Source organism: Lonchura striata, chromosome 11 (genome assembly GCF_046129695.1).
Source record: "Lonchura striata isolate bLonStr1 chromosome 11, bLonStr1.mat, whole genome shotgun sequence".
Lineage (NCBI taxonomy): Eukaryota > Metazoa > Chordata > Aves > Passeriformes > Estrildidae > Lonchura > Lonchura striata.
This window is the reverse complement of record NC_134613.1, coordinates 21198455-21220436: the sequence shown is the minus strand read 5'-3', so window position 1 is coordinate 21220436 and position 21982 is coordinate 21198455. Positions and strand designations below refer to the sequence as shown.

The window sequence follows — 21982 nt, the reverse complement described above, 5'->3', positions numbered from 1 at the left end:
GGAGATGCGCGGGTGCAGGAGAAGTGACTGGGAGGGCTCCTGCAGGCGCTGCAGGAGATGCACAGGTGCAGGAGAAGTGACTGGGAGGGCTCCTGGGGCGCTGCAGGAGATGCGCGGGTGCAGGAGAAGTGACTGGGAGGGCTCCTGGGGCGCTGCAGGAGATGCAGGGGTGCAGGAGGGGTGACTGGGAGGGCTCCTGGGGCGCTGCAGGAGATGCAGGGGTGCAGGAGGGGTGACTGGGAGGGCTCCTGCGGGCGCTGCAGGAGATGCACGGGTGCAGGAGGGGTGACTGGGAGGGCTCCTGGGGCGCTGCAGGAGATGCAGGGGTGCAGAGGGGCTGCAGCAGAGCTCACCTGCGCTGCCGGCGCTGGGCGGTCTCTGCGGCGCCCCGGGGGACACGTTGCGGTGCAGGCTGCTCTGGGGCGGGGACAGCATGGTGGTGTCCGTGAGCGAGGAGCTGGCGGCCAGCGACGGGGACACCAGGGAGCTCCCGGGGTTGCTGTAGGTTAAAGTGTTGGGGTTGGACACCGGAACCGTCACCGACATGGAGAAGTTCTGGGCAGGCAAGCCAGGCTGCGGGAGAGAAGATGAGGAACAAGACAGCACCGTTAGCACTGACTGTGCTTGCAGCAATGGCACATTAGAAAAAATTCTCAGTTACAGCAGTTTGCTGGTTTATATTAAAGTTAATTCTGTTAGTTTTTAAACTCTATTAAGCATACAGTTTTAAAACATCCATTTGTTGTAAAGTAAGAATTTCTCAAACTTCTCCAATATGTAAAGTTCAAAGAGAGAAAACTGAAAGTATTCATATGAACTCACAAGTTTATAAACACAACAAATTTAACAGTTAATTGGATTATTACAAAGGAATGAAAAGCTAAACATGTCTACAAATCAATGAATTGTTGTACCTTCATAATGTAAGCATAAACATGCACATTGCAAAGAGTTATCACACAATAAAGAACAAGTTAGTAATAACATTTTCTAGGAATAATTTGCTACCAATCTCTAACACTTTGTTTTTTCAACAGACTAAAAAATAAAGAGATCTTTAGAAAATCACAAAGTTCAATAATTTGAATTTAAACATTTCAGGTTCCCCAAACCCCTGTTCAAATAACCACTCCATCTTTTTTGCAAATCTATTTTTTTTAAATTCTAGTTTTTACAGCATTATTTAAAAGACAACTGTTTTTCTGCAGTATATATGTTTGTTATTCAACAATTTAATTGAATCAAAAGCTGAGCTGCCTGCCCATCTATGGTACTCATTTGGTCATGACTAACTTCTTTGGCCTTTGTCTCATTCCTATCCTTTGACAGTGATGGGTTTCTGAAACAAAAGGGACTATTTTTTTTCACAACTCTTATAATTACTGGAAACAAAACCATGACAGGTACAATTGAAGAGCAAAGCCCCAGGAGTATTTATAGACAGAACAGAGTGGTGATAGTTGTGATTAAGGAGTCAAAGGCAATTGACCAACACACATGACTTAGCAAATACCTTTAAAAAATGCAATTTCATCATATATAGTTTAAAAATCACTTAGAATGATACTTCTGCATGAAAAGTTAGATAATACAAGAAATGTCACAATAACTATACTAATTAAAAGAGCAGAACATATTCTCTACAAGAAACAAAATCTCTTACTAGTGAGAGAAACAACAATGTCCCTACTGAAGCATTCTAAGAATAATCATCAATTTTTGGCACAGATGGAAGGAAAAATTAATGAAGCAGAACAACACAAAGCTAGCAAATCATTCACAGTATCTAACCAATGACAAGCCCCGCTGGTGCTTGTTTTAAGGGGAAACTACTGGAAACTACTCGGTATCTACCAAAACCAGGGTGTTTTTACACAGCACACTGTCAAGCAGCTCAAACTAAACTGGAAATACCTGAAGTATGCTGAACACACTGCTAGGAGGTAACAACTGGAACATTTTTTCTGTAGGTTTCTCAATACAGAACCAATAAGTGACAGCCTCCCCCCACACCTTACAATGAAGGCTGTCTGCCCATCTATGGTGTTCATTTGGTTACGAGCGAATTCTTCACGCTTTGCCTCATTCCTATCCTTTGACAGCAATGAGTGCTGGAGAACAAGAGAAACTGTGTTCTTATACAGCCCCAGAAGTACTGGAAACAGAAACATAACTGGTAAAATCTGAGTTACAAATACAAAGCTGTAGAGCTAAAAAATAATGTTGCCCTTTTTATTTACACTGATGTCCACCTAGACATATAGGCTGTTCACCAAAAACCCATTTAGTTGTAACATACTGAGATGAGACCTGAAAATGTCTCAACACAAAAAACTCAGATATCAAAATCTTCAAAACAGAGAAAACCCAAAATATATTGGCTTTATTCAAGCATAAGAGAAGTGATGCTGGGTGTCATGACTGTCAGTTTGCTGTTCTGTCCCCAGAGATCTCTTAGGCTCTGAACGATGAAATGATTTCCAATATCAGCAGTCATTTGGAGACACTACTCAAGTGCCCCAGGGTCTGTGCAGATTAACCCACACAGCTCATCTCCTTTAATTGCTACAAGATTTGCATTCTTAAAATATTCAAAGGCTGTGGCAGAGCCCTGTATTAGTTTCCTTGGAAAATACTTAGCAATACTCAACACTAACTGATTTTTGTAGGTGGAAATTAAATGTCATCATGAACACCTCCACAAAACACAAGCAACATTTCCACTCCTTTTATCCCCAAACTGAAGTTCTGGAGCCAAGTGACTTATGGCTACACAGTGGATTGGCACTTGGGAGAAAATTTTAAAATATCCTTCGGTGTTCAAGGAAGTATCTGCTGGAATTTCAGTGGAACAATGTTTTGAGGCTCTCATTCTGCAGCAGCCTTGATTTTAAATATCTAAACAACTTTCTACATCCAAACTTGAGCAAAATAAATTCTATTGGTTAGATGAAAAAAATTAATCCAATTCTATTTGCCTGCTTGTCACATACTGTAAAATCTTGATCACCAGACAGATGAAGGCCTACAAGATGTAAATAAATGATCCTACATCCTACAACAAAAACCTATCTTGGTAAATATATTTTAGGTAGGATTAGGTAATGCTGTAGGCTCCTGAAATTTTGAAATGTCATCTTGTGTTCCAAAGGTATGAAAAACTAGGAGTGCAAAACCAAAGCTAGAGATGATTCTTCTTATCCTTCACAATAAAATGTATTGTAACAAGACCAGGTATCACAATCTCATTTCTCCTCAGAAGTCCTTTTCCCTTCTCAAGCCCTTACATCCTCTTGTCTTTGAAGTGCTTTTCAGTGGTAAGCAAACACCATGAAAATTCTCATGCATGTAAGAGAAGCACAAACCATACTTTAGTACTCACTGCGATTTTATGATTCCGCATCATATTATCAAACTCTTCATTAATTTTTTTATATTTTTCTTCTGTATGTGGCGTGAGCACATATGAAGTGTCAGGGTCCGGGCTGTCGCACCCTCTGTGTTCCTTCTTGTTCAGAGCCTAAATAATGAAGTTAATAAAAAGGATCAACAAATAAAAAGTAGAGATAAAATAAAAGTACTTACAGGGCCTCGCTTGAAAATAAAATCACTATCTTCATTTAGTTTGCTGAATCTGTCCTCCGATAGTGGACTGTGCTCAAAGTAATCGTCAGCATCAGGGCTCTCACAACCATTAAGGCCTTTCTTTCTTAAGGTCTGAAATACAATTGGAAAATTCACATACAAATCATACTAACTTGCCAAGAAGTTTTGTACACTACTGAATCATTCAGAGCCCCTGAAACTACATCAAACTTTCATAGACAAAACTCACTGTGCAACAGACAGAATCAGTCTTTCAAGATAGTGGCAAAGTACACAATGAGAAAAGGTTCACCCAGGTGCCATCTCACAGGCACTTCATCTCCCAGCACTGCATGCAAAATCATTTTTAGACATTGGCTGATGAAGTGAATTGCCTGACAAGGATCATTCAAGCCTGTGGCAAAGGAGTTCATGTATTCACTGGTAATCAAAAGCCAGTTTACTGTATCTTTAATGAATTGATTTTAGCATCCCAATTTTAATATTCACATTTTAAAGAGCATACAGTTAAATTCTGACAAACACAGTGGCTAAAATTCTGATCCAGTTCAATAACTGCAGGACATTAATATCTGTAACATTCAGTCTCAAAAGCTGACAAAGACAGGATCTTCCTGTCATCCTGCACGACAACAAGAACTGCAAAAAAGAAATTACATAATCCCTCTCTAAAATGACTTCGTTTGCTAAATATAAGCTTTTTCAGAGTCCTTCAGACTAACTTTATGGAGCTACTTCCTGTTTTCTGATGGAGAACTCACATCAACATCCCCTGGAAAAAAAAAAAGCAAGCTTGTCTACAATCCAGCCATTAAAGAAAGGATGTGAAACTACAGGTCTCGTGACCAAATTACAAGATATATTTGTATTTCTTGGTTTTGTTTTTCACCCTATTATACAATCAGAAATTTTTCTCTGCAAGCTCTTATTTATAACAAAACAATATTTAAAGCATTACCTGTGAAAAAATCTTTAATTTTTTTTTAAAGTTTCAAAAGAAAAGCAATAATAAATTTAAACAGATATATGTTATCCATACATAAAGCGGCAGTAGGACTATACAAGCACAAGAGAGTTGCATACTTCCTTTTTGTCAGAAATTATCTATATTCCATTAATTTTACCCTTAAATATCAGAAATCTGCGAGCTGACGTTTCCAGCACCATAAAAATCCCCATGTTTTCCTACAGAAGCAATCTCCATTACACACTGAAATTCTGATTTACAAAACAAAATATTTTAGCTCATAGTATTCACCAGCATTTTTTACTGTCAACTGATTTTTAGTACAATAAAAAATACACACGACTTCCTCGCTATTCACATATATGCAAAATCCTGCTTATTTCTACTGCAGCTTGAAAGCAGGACTTGAAAATCCAATTCGCCGCCTGAAATTCTTTAATATCACAGTTCACCATAAGCTGCAATTCCTTCTCAAGTTTCCTGGCTTGCTCCATGTATCCCACACAGTATCTGGAACTCCCACAAAAATGTAATCACTAAATCAGCATATGGGGAAAACAGGTGTAGGCTCCTCCAGCACCTGTCACAGCTCCGACGCCGCTCCTCCACCAATAGCCGGACACGTCAATGGACTTGGCCATACAAGGGCCGGCAGCTCGGCCTCTCAAGGTCGGAGCCTGTTATCCCTCTCGCAGCCCTTCCTAACAAGTCAGCCTGCCACTCTGCTACACTTTGGTATCAGCAGGGAAAATGTTAACGCTGTGTAATCTGGATTACACTTAACCCCTGCAGCCCATGGCGCTCTGCAAAGAGAACCCAAATGTCTTCAGGTGCGTTCGGTGCAGCGCGCGGTGCCCGGCACGCGGTGACAGAGCTGCAGGGAGGCTCTGCAAGGAAAGGGCTGCAAGACTGCACACACAGAGTGCAGCTCCTGTGATAAACACACTGAGGCAACTGAAGTCTTGCAGCAAGGGAGCTTCGGCAGAGCTCCTTTCAATAGTCTAAAGCAATCCAGCGAAAGCTTTTTAGCGTAATGCTGCCAAGTTCATCCCTCCCGAATGGTCTGAAAATTATCCTCAGATTTAAACAAAAAGGAAGAGATTCAAATGCAAAAATGCTTCCTTCCTCTCAGTGACTGTGTGTCATTTTTGCTAACAATGGGGTTAACTCTGCTTTGACTCAAGAGGAAGGAAAATGCCTCAGTATCTCCTGTTTCAGGCTCTGGAAACCGTCACTCCAGATGGGGTTCCTGTCATTGTGGAGGGATTTAAGCCACAGTCCCCTGTCACAGATAATAAGGCTGGGTCCAACAGCCAGAGCTCTGCCTCCTTATCACCAAAACACCAAGTGCCACTTTGAGGACCTGACCATAAAAAGCCTGCGAACTTTTATCAGTGCCCAGTAACACAATAGTAAAACATTCCTGCTCCGTGGCCAGGGCTGCGCACGGAATGCCGCGAGCTGCTGGCACGGGCAGGCGCAGCCGAGGCCGGCACAGGCCCCGCTGCGCAAACCGGCACCGGCATCGCTGCTGGGAATCCAAACTCCACAGACAGCTCCACATTCCCCAGTGCTAGAATTTGTTGTTTCTCCAAATAATGTAAATAACTCGGCTATCGGAGCAATTTTCAAGGTATTATCACGGAGATTAAAATTTTATTAACTCTGATGTTGTTCAGAGGAAAAAATTTGGTGAGACCAAGTAATTTGTGTAACGTGAAAAGAGTTTTATTTCTCTGCTGTGATACACAAGCTCATTTAGAACGAAATCATAGTATTTGCAGTGGAGACTAATAAATATAAGGCAGAATTTTTTCTTACCACAGCAAAAGGGGAAAAGAACATTAAATTTCAGGTTTTGTTATTGGATGCTCACTGCAGTTATCTCCTGGTGTGAAGTCTTGTTTTCCAGATCATGTAAGGGAATGTGTAGCCCTTTCAGTAAATCTGTGTTACTTTCCACTTCCTCTAAGACTTAGCCAAAATTACTGGAAATTGTTCCAACATGTTTGCCAACACACTGTATTGTGCCCCAATAACCAAGATTGTGCAGCTTTGATCTCAAACTGTACCAACTGATGAGAGAAAAATACTAGTTTTATTCAGAAAATAATGCTAAGTATTTACAATGAACCAATGCAGGTGCAAAATCTATTTTTTTAAAGAATAAAGGAAACACAAAAATACATTTTTGTGACACACAACGTCACTACACAAGTGTTCCAGACAGCTCTGCTCATCTTAATATTGCAGAATTGACCCAGGAGCTGTTCAATACTATTAGTCAAGTATTGATTTATTTTGATTTGAATGGCAGAGCTTAGAAAACATTGTATGAGAATGGCTAGACCAGCTATGACGGGTTTAAATATTGCACTCAAGCACATGGTACAAGAGCCCCAATATTTTCCTGAACTTCCCCACACATATGCAAAATAGTTTCTAATTGCACTTTGCAATTAAAATTAGCATTTTGCTAATTTAAGAAAAGAATCATGCCTTGGCAAGAAACATCTAAGGAACAGAAGAAGGGCTTCTCACAAAACAACAACAGAAAGGAATAACTGGCTTCTCTCTACAATTCAATATGAATTTTACTGAAACTGATAATACAAATAGCAAAGAGCATAAAAGCACAATAAAGTCATTTTTTGTTTGATCCTTGAGGAAGAAGAGCTGATATTCAAGCATCTCAGTGTAATCATCCTAGCACAAGCTTCCTTCCACAAAATCCAACAGAGGCACATGGAAGGCAGGAGCCTGACGGCTGCTGAGCCCCCGGAGCAGGAGATGAAGGCACCACCTTCTCCAGGCTTGCTCCAGCCCAGCTCCCAGGGGGCTGCAGACTCTGCTCAGGGAAGCAGGAGCTCTGAACCAATGCACATGGATGGGTCACTGCTTCCAGGGAGCAAGTGACAGCCCCCAGCTGGCCCCCTCCCATCCAGACCCGGGCTTGCCATCCCACCCCCAAAGGAAACGCTGCTGATGATTAAAGAGCACAATCAGCGGGTTTTGTGCTCCCATCATTGGGTTTGGTTAAAAAGCCAAGACTTCTGATATTGTGATCTGGGCTCCTTACCAGCCCTGGCAGAACTGTAAAGAACTTGATTACGTTCATTGTCACGTCAGGAAATGATATTTTTCTGCTTTAAAGCAAGAATGTAGGATGACCTCATGTGTAAAAAGTGTTATGAAGTGTAAAAAAGTGTCAGGTCATTCAAAACACTCAGTGTTTGGTTTCTTGTAATATTACACAAAAAGGAAATGGTTGTTGCTGTCAAAGCTACCATGTATCATGTTAACAGCTCTATTTTTGCACTTACTATTGGAGCTGGCCAGAAAAGATTTTTGTTGGTATTTCAACCCAAATCACTGGGAAAACCATGTCCAAAATTTGACTAAGACTGAAATGAAAAGTGATTTCCCTTGAAAAAGACAAACCTTTCACTTAAATCCTGTGGCTAGTTCTCCTTCTGCTCTTGCAATCAGAGCATGGAAAAGCTGCAAAGCAGCACAAATTTGGAGTAAATATGTTTTAAATATATGTATAAAATACACTTTTTAAAGTGTAAATATTCCTCAGGCCTGAAGTAATGGAAAAGCCCTACTAGTACTGCCAAGTATTACTGCTGCTCTGGTAGGCACCTCCACCATGGATATCAAAAGGATAAATGATTAAACTTTCCTGATGCATGCAGAGATGCCATGCAATAGTGGAGAATATTTCTGTGTCACTAAAATTAAAAAAAAATATCTCCTTGTCCATTCTTTAATTAACTTATTTTTGCTGTTTTCTGCTCTTCTGCAGCAGGAATAGGTGGGTGGCCAACGTGTGGGCAGAGGAGGCAGAAGGACTGGCCCAGCCTCGCTGGCAGCAGCAAACCACACCACCGCTGATAGTCACATCCTACATGAAAAGCCACACCTTTTTTTTCTGTGATAGTCACACAACGAAGGACAAATAAAGCAATCACAGCAGCAGATTCCCACCCAGTTTTCTTTCTTAATACATGAAAGATCAGTGAGACAAAGCAGGGCATATTCCTTTGCTGCAGCTCAGCTCCCTTCCCACAGCAAGCAGGGACCACATGTATCACTACAGGCTTTGCATGCAGCAGAATGTCCTGCTGAAAGCAAGACAATTGTTTTATTATTTTCTTCATGATACATATTATTGCCAAGAACTTGAGCCTAAAATCTGGCTGTTTTTCTCTTATTTTATAACACAAAACATTCCACTTTCATCAGCCTGAACAATAGTAAGGTGTCTCATCCTTTAGATATCATTATGTCTCCCTTATTATGTATAAAACATATTCAAGTACCCGAGGAGTATTCTTAGCCACCAAAAGCTATTTTTAGTTTTTAAACTTCCTGCGGGTCAGTTTGGCTACAGAAGCATCATCATTGCTGTTTCTTTTCTCTAAATTAACAACACAGCTCTGCAGAGTCAGACCTTGACCCTACAGTGCCGGGTACATGAATTTACCACTGTCTAAAATCCAAGCAGGAGTGAATCCCCAGTGCAGCACAAACATCAAACCAGATCAGCCAGAGAAAAACCAGGTAATTCAACTCAGTGTTTTGTCTATTTAAACTCAGCAACATTATTTCTGTATGCTGAAATTTCTTTTTCCACAGACAGATGTAGTGTATTGTTTTATGTGATGTTTACAAATTTGATATATTTTCCTCAGGTCTATTAACATTCTCAACTTCAACCACTGAAGCATCTGCAAATTTCCTTATGAAGCTGTCTTCCTGTCCTTTTGAGCTGGGAAGCTACTTACATTTAGCCCTAATACTGTTCCTTTCAGTATCCCTGACACATTTTCAATTACATTTTGCCACGCTATCAGTTCAAATTTCACATTCTAATTATAGCCACAAACACATCCATCCCAAACCAGCTCAGGGAAGGAGTGGTGCCCAGCTTTCAAAACTTCCCTGAAACGCACAGGAGGCCAAATTAGATTATGACAGACATTTCCATGAGCTAAGCAACTTGGAGAGCTTAACTTCTTAAAGAACAAGACCTTCCCAATCTTTCTGGCAGGCTCCCCAGCCATAATACTGCATGCTAAAGAAAATCTGAACTATTGACATACTCTCCTTTCAGCTTACTTAAATAATATTTTCCATACTTGTGCTCAATTAGTAGTGATATTTAAAAAGCAAATAATTGACATTATGCAAAAATACATGGACTTGAAAAATTCTGAGTGTAGTGCCTAAAGTTTGCTACAGCTTGTATTTCTAGGCCAAATATTCTAGTTTGCTATAAAAAAAAGGAGGTTTAGGATTAATTACTTATTCCAGGGGTTTACAAATAAAAAGCTTCTAAGCCTGCCTGGCATTATCCATAAAATACAAAGAAAAAGAAGAGCCCCTTTAGCAATGCTCTATGTTCAGTTTTAGGCAAAGGTATTGAGCATTTACAAATGAAAAATGTTCATGATTTGAAATTTTATCAGTGTCCCTGCTATAAACCACTCTAAGAAAAGACACTGTCTTGTTTCAAATGTTGGATCACTTCCAGTATCTGGCAAATTTTAACATGTATCCCTGGCTTGCCAAACATGAAAGCTAGCTGTCAAATTCCTCCCAGATATGATAAAGATGGCACTCAGGATTCAAACTCTCATTTATATAAAATAACACATACAAAAGGTTTTTAGACTTGATATGGCATGAAGTTTAAATTCCAGCCTGAAGCATCTTTGCTGTGAAACATTATTTTAAGTAGATAACCACAAGCAATTACTAAAGAATTAGAACTTTATGGGCTATAAAATCCACTCCTCACCCCCAGAATATTACCCAGCTCTGGACTAGAAGGTACAGGAAAGGCAGCTGCTTGCTTGTATTTGTGATTTTAGAGAAACACTATCTGTGAACTGTGGACTTTATAAAGCAGCTGCTGACCTACAAACAAGCTGGATTGCTCGGTCCTAAATGAACTCCTTGAGACTTAAAATGATTACTAATCCATTAGCACTGATAATGCTGTTTCCACAGTGACAGCTTAGTCAAGCTCTCAAAGTCCGATTTTTGATGCATTTGTCTTTGTTTCACTTTCTATCCAACTCAGCAGATCATTAAATTTTATATCACTGAGCAGATTTGCATTTACCTGTGTTATAGAAAGAACCATCAACTAGATTTTCCCACTAAAGAGTACTAAAGTGCCAGTTTAACTTATGTTTTTGAATTTTTTTATTTAAAAAAAAAACAAAATAGACTGATATTCATCTTCAAGAAGCAAAAATTACTCCTTAGCATATAAATTAAATACATTTTATAGTCCTTCCAGGGACTATAAATTTGCAAACAAACAAAATTAATGGCAAAATGGAGCAAAACACAGTTCTGTGTTAGAATACTCAAAGAGATGTTTCATGGCACATAAATGCTTTATTTCAGTCCTTACCCAAATAACACAACATAGATGTATAATCTCAGCCTCCCAAATGCAGATCTTTATGTGTGCTTGCAATGGTTAAATTATAAATCAGCAGCAGCAGTAGCTGACTGAAGGCCTCCTTTCAGCAACAGTGCACTGCAGATAAGCCATATGGAACATGAAAAGTTTCCAAGTGCAGCAATCCATCTGCATAATATCCCTCATAATCTTTTAGAAGTTCTTTAGGAAAAATATTATCTCCTACTTAGAGTTTGCCAAGAAAAAAAAATGGCTTAACTCTGATTAGAATTCATTTAATAAAAAGAATGGGGCTCTTTAGGTCTACCTGCCCATGCAGTATTGCAATTACAAATACTTTCTGTCCTGAATAGTTCCTCACAGCTTTAAAATTGGAAAGGAGAACTGTTTCAGAGTCTTGGTACTCAAGATAATTTAGTGCTATCAAAACAGTAATTACAACACAAATGGCAACCATTCCCAAAGAAAATGTTTAGTAGATTCCAAGGATTTATGCTATTGCTAAAATACTGTTCACATGTAAGATTATGGGCACTGGCTTCATCTCCCAGAACAAGCTCTAACACCTTGAATATTTGTACGGAACTGCCATCTTGTTTCACCAAAAAGACACCCCAAAAATAAGCAGGCTGAATAAGAAAACTCAAAGCAGGTATTTGAAAACACCACCTGAGATCAGTGTGTACAACAGGAAGCAGAGAGCCTCCCCAAAAATAAGGAAATAGGGTACAAACAATTCCATCTCTGTTTATACCGAACTAAAATAATGGGAATGTGGGACTTCCAGACACAGCTCTAATAATGTCACAATTCATGTTTCAAACACAGAACTTCTCAGATATGTGTCGACATAATATATTTAACATGCTTTTTCCTGCATAGCCTCCATTTAGTGCAAATTATTCAAAAGCAAGAGCACCACTTGGAAGACTCTCCTGACTTAATGTGAAAAGGGGTGGGAAATCAAAGGTGGGACCTTGAAAGGTAGAGAGAAAAGGCTGTACAGTAATCGGGGACCGAGAAATTTGAATAAGCTTTATCATGCAATTCATGTCAACATTAGATAAAGACTGGCTCTGGAATGCTCGATTTTTTTGATTTTTTTTTCTTATTTTTTAAAAGTCATTGTAATTAGCAAATACCAAATTTTAAGTTATATGCAGGAAAGAGCAGGGCTTTAAATGGTACCAGTTTGTTACAGTTATAGAAGAGTTTACAGTGGGACAATGTGTAACAGCTTTGATATAAAAAATCTTTACAACATTCCCAAAATATTTGGGAGTTTTTAATAAAAATGTATTATTCACTTCCTGTTGAGATTACCTAGTATTTCCAGTAAAACATAAAATTTAAGTTAAAATTCATCCTACTGCAAATTTAACTAACTTGCCTAGCATTCCATAGCCTACACTATGACTTACAGGGCTCCCATATGAAATATCACATCACTGATATGACATAAGCCGTACCAAAAAAACCTGGGTAAGTCACTAAATGAACTGGATGTGTACTCATCTCCAAGTATGGTGAAGAATGGCTTCTCACACGTTGTGTGTCACATGTCACAGGCTGTTAGGTACTCGGAGGGCTGTACCACAGGAACTGCCACCACCAATATTTTCCTTCTTCAGGTGCAGCTGCACTCCAGGAGCAATTGCCAAGGGAAGTGTTTTGTTCAGGTGAGTGCTGAGCGTCACAGCCCCCATGGGCCACAGCAGCTGCAGCAAAACCCTGGCAGGGAACAAGCCACAGACCCCCTGAGCCCTCTGCTGCACAAGCACCATCAGCTCATGGCCCAAGCAGTAAGATTATTCAAAAGCAACACTTTAAAAACTGCAGATATGATGAGGTCCAAAAGGCAGGGAGCAGTGAAGCAGTGGAGATGACCCTCCCCTCCTCTGGGCAGATCATGTGAAACAGTGGCTGAGGAACAGAGACTATCAAGAAGCTGCACTGCTGCTGTCCCTCCTGCAAGGTGGTTAATCCCTGGCAGAAGACACGACCAAACCCATGAACCTGAAGTCAAAAGATGGGATTACATTAAGTCTCCACTGAAATCAAGCCTACCACATAAAGAACAGCCCTTCATCTTGCTGTAGTTGCAGGAGATGCTTTGTTCTGGGTCTATTCTTTCCACGCACAGCTTGTGTAAAGTCACTCTCTCTTGATCAACAGATGCCATGGTCCTCACTTTGAAATTGCAAAGTAAAAATACACTTTTCTGTCACTACAGAATTTCAAAAGCACCAAATTCTGCAGCAACACAAGGGCTGCAGAATACACGAGACCAGCACAGCTTGAAGAACTTGTTCATACAATAATTATGTCTTTGTGTGACTGCCTGCATGAACTCCAGCACTAACAAGCAATGAGCTGTTGCGGATTTTCTTGGAGTCAATTTTCAATCCTACTTAACACAATGTCTGCAGAACAGCTAAACCCAGAACTCAATCCTTGACAAGTGTTTCCCGAGCAGTGGGTGTGAGAACTGGACGTTGTGTGTCTGCCCTATAAATTTCAAAAATAAAAATATTCTCCTAACACAGAGGAGAAACAATTGGAAAAACATGCTTTGCACAGCTGGGAAATAAAATCACGTTTCAGGCAGAGTAGAATCCAATCCCTGCCTATTGCAGGGCTGATTCTGCAGAGATTTTTGGTAGACAGAGCACACAAAAGCTCTGTACCAGTATTTGACACAGATTTAGGATTCTGGCCCTCCCAGCAGCACAGCCGCCAGAGGAGCATCCGATCCAATCTGAGATTGTAATGATGCACAGCCAAGTCAGCTGCCATACAGCACTCAGTGATCAGCTTTTTCTGGTAATTTATTAAAAAAATGAGAACATCACAGCAAATTTCAGTTCACAGCTTTGAAGTCATGTCACTGGTGTAACTGTGACAGGCCTGGTGTAGGACAGAGAGCACCCTGAACTGCAGCTACAGAAAATCACTGCTGGCAATACAGCAGCCAAGTACAGTTGCTATTAGCAAGACTTGAGAAATTTCTATAAAAAGATGCATTCTAGACAAACTTCAGATATCTATATGCTTTAAGTAGTGACTAAATCTGGAATTCATCAAAATGCAGAATACCAGCAGAGCATGGTAAATTTAAAGCACCGGCACTGTTTTAAAGAGGTAGAAGAAATAATGTATTCTTAACCCTAAAACACTAAATTTATTCACTGTTTTAGATACAAGGGAAGTGCAGCTTTAGATTATTTGCAGGCGAACCAAAGCCGCTTCAAAAAAAATCTCAGTCTATCCTACTTCTCAAAAGTCTTTATATATCAGCAATGAAGGAATGCAAAACATTAACTCAGAACAAAAACTTTTTGCCAGTACTGTCAGCTTGCTTAAAGTCACCAATAATCTGATATTTTGAAATAAGTAAATAAAGAGGTACGTTAATCGTCTGTACGGCCAAAGCAATTTCAGCACAGCCAAAGAATTAAAATATTGTTGAGTAAAACAGTATTACCAAATGCAAGATATGGAAAAATCAATAATAGTAAACAGGCAGAAAAAAATACTGTGGGAATTCAGCATTGAATTTAATCTCGCAAACTAAAAAGAAAGAGAAGGGGGGAGAAATGAAAGACAAAGACACCATCACAAAAGGCAACTGTTCTTTTCAGCACAAAATGCACAGTTGTCTTCTGTCACAGTACTGAAAATAAATATTTGCTCCCTTGACTACATTTAAAATTTTTTAAGGTAGGTGTTTTTTCCTAAACCATGAATGGGAACTAAAATCTTTAGGTAGAGTCTGTTTGTAACTCAGATTTATAGCAAACACTTCTACTAAAAAAAAAAAAATATTCAAACCACTATACACAAACACATAAAAATATACGTGTGTATATATATATATATATATATGTATGTATGTATACATACTTATATATATATATATAAAAGCTTTTGATGACTCATTCCAGACCACTTCAGTTTTCAAGCACTTTCCCTCTTTTTAAGGTAAGCTAGAAGAAAATTTTAGTCCTTAACCATATATAAATCCTCCTCAACCACCTCCTTAAAATGTCTCAAAGGTATTTGTGTGCCATCTCAAATTATTTGAAATGTTATATGCAGTATAATTACATTTACATAATCATTTAGCAAATCAAGCCCAATAATGCCTACATTTTCTCAGCATCATGGGCAGATTACCAAGTCTTTTCCTTCCTTCACTGAAATAATTTTTAAGCTTTTTCCTTCTTTTAAACATGCACCACTAATTCCCACAGTGTTTGGAGACCAAATCAAGTGGTTTGAACTACAAATATACATAATACTACACCAATACATGTTCTTCTATCAGCCCAAAGCTTTTTTCTTTCTTTATTCCCCCCAGGTTTTGCTCACTTCTGGCAGTTCTCCATTTATCAAATACACAGGAATGCAAAACAACACATCACAGTGCCAGCCTCCCTCCAATCTCCAGTGTGTGTTTAACCATCAGCATTCCTGGTGCCACCTCACAGTTCTGTAAAGCTGTGCTGACATTTCACATAGATTTGGAGATTTTAGTCACATACATTCAGCATCAGTTTTCATTTTCTTGGTTGCAGGGCATTTTCTTTTTAAGAAGAAATTTTTAAAATTATGGTGTAGCCTATGTTATAAAACAAATAAATAATTATTTTTTAAGCATTTGGCCCAGTTTCCACCATCTTACTTTTTAGCATTGAATAGCAAAATAGGGAAGCCCAAATTGCTTTGCAAATCCTTATCTAGATCGGATACACCAGGTATCTACCGAGGAAGGAAATAAGATCAATTAACTGAAGGTCATTCTCATCTAATTTTGTATGTGTACATCCAAGTATATATTTAGATACAATTCCCAGATCTTCATTTTCATATGAAGTCAACCCAAATTTAAAAAAAAGGAAGCAATGAACCAATTCAAGTGCTACCAAAACAAACTACTACGCACCAACAACAGTTCAAAATACACATTGGTTATTCCCAGCCTGGAAAAGAAGCAATGCTGGGAGGTGGAGAAAGCTGGATGAAAAACAAAACCAGAGAGCTTTTGGTTTATAAACACAGTGTTTCAACACCAACTTTTCTGTTTATGCTCCCCACACTGTTACACTTGTCTCTTGGCATATGCTCCATCTGGCTGGGGAGATGCATCTGCTTCTTCCTGCTGCAGGCTCTCCACGTGCAGCTGAGCTCTCCGTGCTCACTCGGAGCCAGGAGCCAACAATCCCAACTCTGATCCCAGAGATGCTCCTGACTACAGAACGTGCACTGCTCCTCTAACAGCTCCATTAAAATTTTGTGAAAATGAAGAAATGAGATGTATTTTAATGCAAGAAAACAGCTGATTACAGAAGATTAAACTGCCTTGTTGACCCTGCTGAAAGCAGCAGCAGGGTCATTTACCTGCTTTGCCTGAACTGTGACAAAACCACTCTCACACCAAGCCATCACAAATGTTACTCCCCATTACAGTCACCTATTCCCATGGTAAGGTATTTAATACAAACATCCAAATCATTTGCTGGAATTTATACCAGAGCAGTCCTTCCACAAGAATGAGTATGATTGCAATAATTACGTGCCATAGTTTGAGAGATTTTTTTTGTACCTTCTAGTTATCATTTTTATTACAGATCGTTACCTATTTCAAGGACAGCTGTCAATATCTGGGGTATAACCTAAGCCTTATTCAGCACATTACACTACACTGAAAACAGCATTAAACTACAGAGCACAGGAGAGGCTCATTAACTGACACCCACCCGGAATTCTCCTGGGCACAGATGCCAACTGGGAAAGTAGGTCACATTTTACACAGGCTCCTAAAAATCAAATCACCTCAGCCTGATGAGGTGAGATGAGGAACAAGCAAAACCCACCATGGCCAAGTGTAGGTGAAATAAACCCTGGTTTACTGTATCAAACAAGGAAAATTAAAACATGGAAAAAAGATTAAAAGCTGAGCTAAACAGGCAGGAGGAGCCATCTTCAGCCCTTGACTCCCAGAAGTGAGGCTGGGAGAGAAACAACTGTGCAACTGCTGCTTTCTGAGGCCTTATTGAGGGGCAGAAGGACCCAAAATGGAAGTGCTATCTTATTGTAAGTAACCTGCAACAATCTCAATGTCCTGCACTAAAGAAAATATACAGTGCCTCTTCATCTCCCTCTTTTCTTTTGGATTTAAAAACAATGAATACACAAAGTCTCAAATTGTTTTTTATACATTAAAACATTTTGTTGGCCATATGGATACAGAATCCTGATAAAACCTGAAATTCTTCCCATTTTATTCTGCAGAAATACTTCTTTCTTCAGGAAAAGTAATTACTTGTCAAGAATAATCTGTTACAGAAAAAAAGTCCATGAACATTAAAGCATCAAATGCTTTAACACCTACAGCAAGTCCTTCAAATCACAGACAGCACTTCAGCGTAACAATCTGCAACTATGCCATTATGGGTTTGTAAAACCAAATGCACAATCCCAGTATTTCAAGAATTCAAAGCACACACTGAATAAAAATTTCACTCTTCTCAATACCTCTATATGGTACATCTATGCTGTGCAAGAGCACTACCTTACACTCCAGCAACCTCAGAAAAGAATAGGTATAGGACAGCAACAGATCATTCCCATCTACAATAACATGTTCAGCAAAAGACGTAACTGCATGCATTAAAAAAAATTTCTAATATTCATTTAAGATGCCAGTGCTCTCACTCCCACTATGTTTTCACAAACATTCCAGCAGCAACAGAAGACACCAAGCTCTGGGCATATGAAAGTAATTCCTAAGCCAAAACTGAGCAGGAGACCGCTACAAAGGGAAGATGTCTCATCGATTTCACTTAATCATTTACAACATTTCTATCTACCCAGTACTGGAAATAAATAGCAGCAGATTTGTTTCCTCCATTACACAACTTCAGAGTTGTATGGAATTACCTTTCCTTCTAGTCCAGAAAAAGCCACCCTCCTGTCATGCACATCAGGACCACAGTGGCTCCACACAGTGAGCCTATGTCCCAATAAATGCCATTTGTCACATTCAAGGAGGGAAGTGTATTACTAAACTAAGATCTATACATTAGCTATAACTCCATAAAATAGAATTATTTTTTATAATTCAGTTTAGTATGAATTTGACAGGTTTTAGGTGCTTTGCTGCACTAATTTTCATTTGTTAAAACAGAATTTCAATGTCATTACAAAAAAGAGAAGCCATTTTACAATGTTCTTTCAGCATGTTGCCAAAACGCTGGTGATGTCACTAAACATCTATCACACTCCAAGCACCTATCAATCCAGAAAGAAAAAACCCAAAAATATATCACAACCAGGCTAAAGAGCACACAGGGCTAATCTGAAGAGATAGGAAGCTGCATTCCTAAATTACACTGTATTTGAAAAATGGGAATAAAGTCCTGAATTCCACACTAGCATAAAACATTAAACCCAGAGAAGAAAATGAGAAAGAATCTGCAGATGAGTCCTTGCATGTTCCCCCAGAGCACACCTGCCCTTGGGTGCTAAGTGCACTTTTAATGTACTTGTCAATGTAATGTAATGTACAGGGTCAAACACTTGACCCTGGTATAAAAACCCACCAACAAGAAGATCCCAGAAAAGCAGCCTTGCACAAAATTATTCTGGAAGAGGTCCTTAGTCTTTGTGATGTGAAGAAGCACCATTACCATGAGTCACAACACAGAGAGGCCCTGCATGCAGAACAAAAGCCAGCTGAACTTGCATTCCTGTCTCAAACTCATGTGTCACCATCAAAAGCTCATTCTGCAGGAATTAGGTTTTCCCTTCCTCTCCAGTGGCTATCCCTTATTTATGCTAATCCACTGACTAAGCCTTCAACTCTTCATGCCTTGTATTATCCCTCTCTTTAGAACTCAATGCTGAAGACAGAAGTTGGGGAGGGTTTTTTTCTGATCATTAAAGACAGTTGACAAATTAGCAGAGAATCTTCTCAGAAAGAAATATAAAACATTTGTCTGTATCTCAGTTTTGTCAATCTGATTTTTTGCTTGCACTCTCATGTACAAGATCAGCTAGTACCATCCCTTTACTCTGATCCCCTTGGCAGTAGCCTCTTCAGCTATTCAAGGCTAATCATTATTCTGAAATCATTCCTAAAAAGCAAGGCATTTGTTCAGAAGACAACTTCAGAATTTAAATTAAACCCTTAAGTCAGCCACCTGTTTTGGTCTATTTACAGGACTACTGGAGACATGCTCTGAAAAGGAGTTACAGTACATCAAGGCTCCAATTGCCAAGAAAATCCTTGAATTCTACTGCACCCAATTTAGAAATTATGTACTGAAAAGAGTTTCTATTTAAAGCTCAAGCATTATAAAAGTAGATGAAACTAATACCTTGGAGTAAATATATCATGTTATTCTATTACTGCAGAAACTGCAATCATTCTGCTGCTATTTTAATTGACAGTCACTGGACAACAAATTTAATTAAGTTCATTTATTCCACAGATTGACTTTTTTTGGCTTTTTTAATTTTTGGCTGAACAAGGGGCAGCAGAGATGGTGTTCAAGATATGACTGGTAAAGTAGCTACTACCTCAGAGGAGAAAGGGCCAACTGTAATTGTCTGTTAGGCTGAGGGCACTCTTCTGACCTTTCTCTTCCACTCAGTCGATTTTTTCTCCCCATTAAAACCTTGAACATTTCTCCCCCTCCTTCCCCAGAAAAACAACCATTTTTCACACCTCTATTTCCATTGCCAAATGTGATTGAAATCAAACATGTTTCCCAGAAACTGGCAGGGGGTGGAGGGCAGATGGGAAAACAACATGGCTGTAGAGACAAGTTATTGCCTTAGAGAAACCCAACTAAAAGCAGTAGTTTAGATTTTTATAACATGGTATTAAGTAACGTTAAAGCATTTAATTAAAATATCTTAACATGCTCTACATTGCTCTATGTTTTAATTATTAAGGAGATAAGAAGACTGATGTGTCTTCTCAAATTGTTACCTCAACGATATCTGAGTTGGTTCTGCTTTCATGGGGCTCGTTGTATTCTGTGTATTTTAGTAGAACTTTGTCCATGTCAGTGCTGGCATACTGAAAGAGTTTGTTAGAGCTGTTAAAAATGATGAGTGCTATTTCACAGTCACAGAGCACACTCAACTCATAGGCCTTCTTCATTAATCCAAACTTCCTCTTTGTAAAGGTGACCTAGAGAAGAAAGAATAATGATTGATTTATTTTTTTAAAACAAATGACAAGGGTTTGAAGGAAAATAATGAAGGCATACACTGATTGAGCCTACACCATTTGCTCCTACTGTAATATGCAGCTTAACACAAGAACTGCCTATATTATCTGGTGCCAATTTTAGGGCCCTATGTTCTCTATTAGAATAAGTTAAATAATTACACAATACGTCCAACTCTTCCACTGGTAAATAACTACCAAGGAGAGTTAAATTTTAGTTAGAGTTTTAGTTAGAATAGGATAATTTAGCTTTCTTTCCTCTGTTCAATAGACTGACTTTCCAGGTATCACGGTATTTTCTTCTGTGGTACTCACAACCTTAATTATAATTAAAAAAAAAAAAACCAAAAAAAAACCAGAACAATTAATGGAAGTGACACTTACTATGCACTATGATTTCTAATTATGTAAAGCTAAGAATTTTGCTATTTTGTTGCTATTAAGTCATCTTGACTTGTTTTTTGCCACTTGGAAATATCAGGAAACAATTGTTCTGTCCAGTTAGAACTGCTGTGGGGAAACAAATCCATTACAGACCATGACACAGGAGCATCTGCCCATCAGGGAAGGAGGAAAGAGTTATGAAAACTACCATCAGTTATGATTTTAAAAAAAAGTTTAAAAACTCTCCTTTCAAAGGCAGCAGCCAAGGATATCAAAGTGTCAATGCATTTAACATCCCACTATTACAATTCCAAGCACAAGCCTCTCTGACAGGTGAGGGATCCACATGCCCCATGTCCCACAGACAACACTCAATGAGCTTTTGCAAGAGAGGAATGAAGTAAGACACAAGAAACAATCAAACCTGTTTTCTGAGTGTCTGTAGTTTAATTACCAAGCCGTACAGCAAGTTTTTGGGAAAATGGATGGGAAACTTCTTCTGTATGTACACACCTGAAGGCTTTTTTCTCCTCATTGTCTCACACATATTACTTTTTAATACCATTAATAATATAAAGTATATCCTATTCTTCCCACCACATTAACAGTCTCAGAGGATACACAGCTGTTGCTCTTCTGACACTTAAAAGGTTATTATCTGAGTATGAGCAGGTATAGAGAGGTACTACTGCTTAAGTGTTTGTCAGGAAAATGGCTTTATAAACAAGATGTGTGTGTGCTGTGTCACCTGGAGAAGTCCTCAGACAAAAGAATTTAAGGTTTACTGCCACTGAGGACCAGCAGGATCCTGGACAAGAGCTCTCCATTTCTTTTCTGGAATTTTATCTTTTTCATCTCTTGTAAGGCTGCTTCACTCGTGAGATTCTCAGCTGGCATCAACTTTTCTCTAGGTGCTTGGACAGTGCTTAGCACAAACCCCTCTACCACAGCACCCTGAGCATTTCTACAATGCACACAGATTATTTTAAACTCAGTTTTCATTTCAGAACCCGAAAGCAGTCCTAGTTCTCTAAATTTCTCTTTTTCCCTTCCATTTAGGACCATGCCAACCTCAAAAAATATTTTTCTTTATTGCAGGTAAATAATTTCCCCAGCACTATTTTAACATAGCTTAGCAAAAAAATGGGTGAGGAGGAGACAGCAAAGGCAGCAAGATTGAGCTCCTTTGATATCTAATTTACTGTGCTGGATTCTCTTCAGCTTAATGAAGATAAATGTCCTACAGCTCATTCAAGAAGATAAAGCTGCTTAATTAATAATACAATGACAGTCTCATGACAATCATAATCCCCCTGAGGAATGGTCTATATATTCTGTTTTG

The 21982-nt window shown here is 39.0% G+C and overlaps 1 protein-coding gene across 5 annotated transcripts in view; it reads right to left on the bottom strand.

Moving 5' to 3' along the window:
• Nucleotides 1-21982, bottom strand: part of MEF2A (myocyte enhancer factor 2A) — an 82524-nt gene that overhangs the window by 23770 nt on the left and 36772 nt on the right. For 2 of the 5 annotated variants that reach the window (XM_021552597.3, XM_021552595.3), the window contains exons 3-5: nucleotides 20014-20217; nucleotides 3586-3717; nucleotides 354-573 (exon numbers count right to left, since the gene is read on the bottom strand). In XM_021552597.3, coding sequence (XP_021408272.1) covers nucleotides 354-573; nucleotides 3586-3717; nucleotides 20014-20217 — 556 coding nt within the window. Of the gene's footprint in view, nucleotides 1-353; nucleotides 574-3382; nucleotides 3521-3585; nucleotides 3718-20013; nucleotides 20218-21982 lie in introns of all 5 variants that reach the window. The other 3 variants (XM_021552596.3, XM_021552594.3, XM_077785929.1) reach the window with 2 other exon arrangements.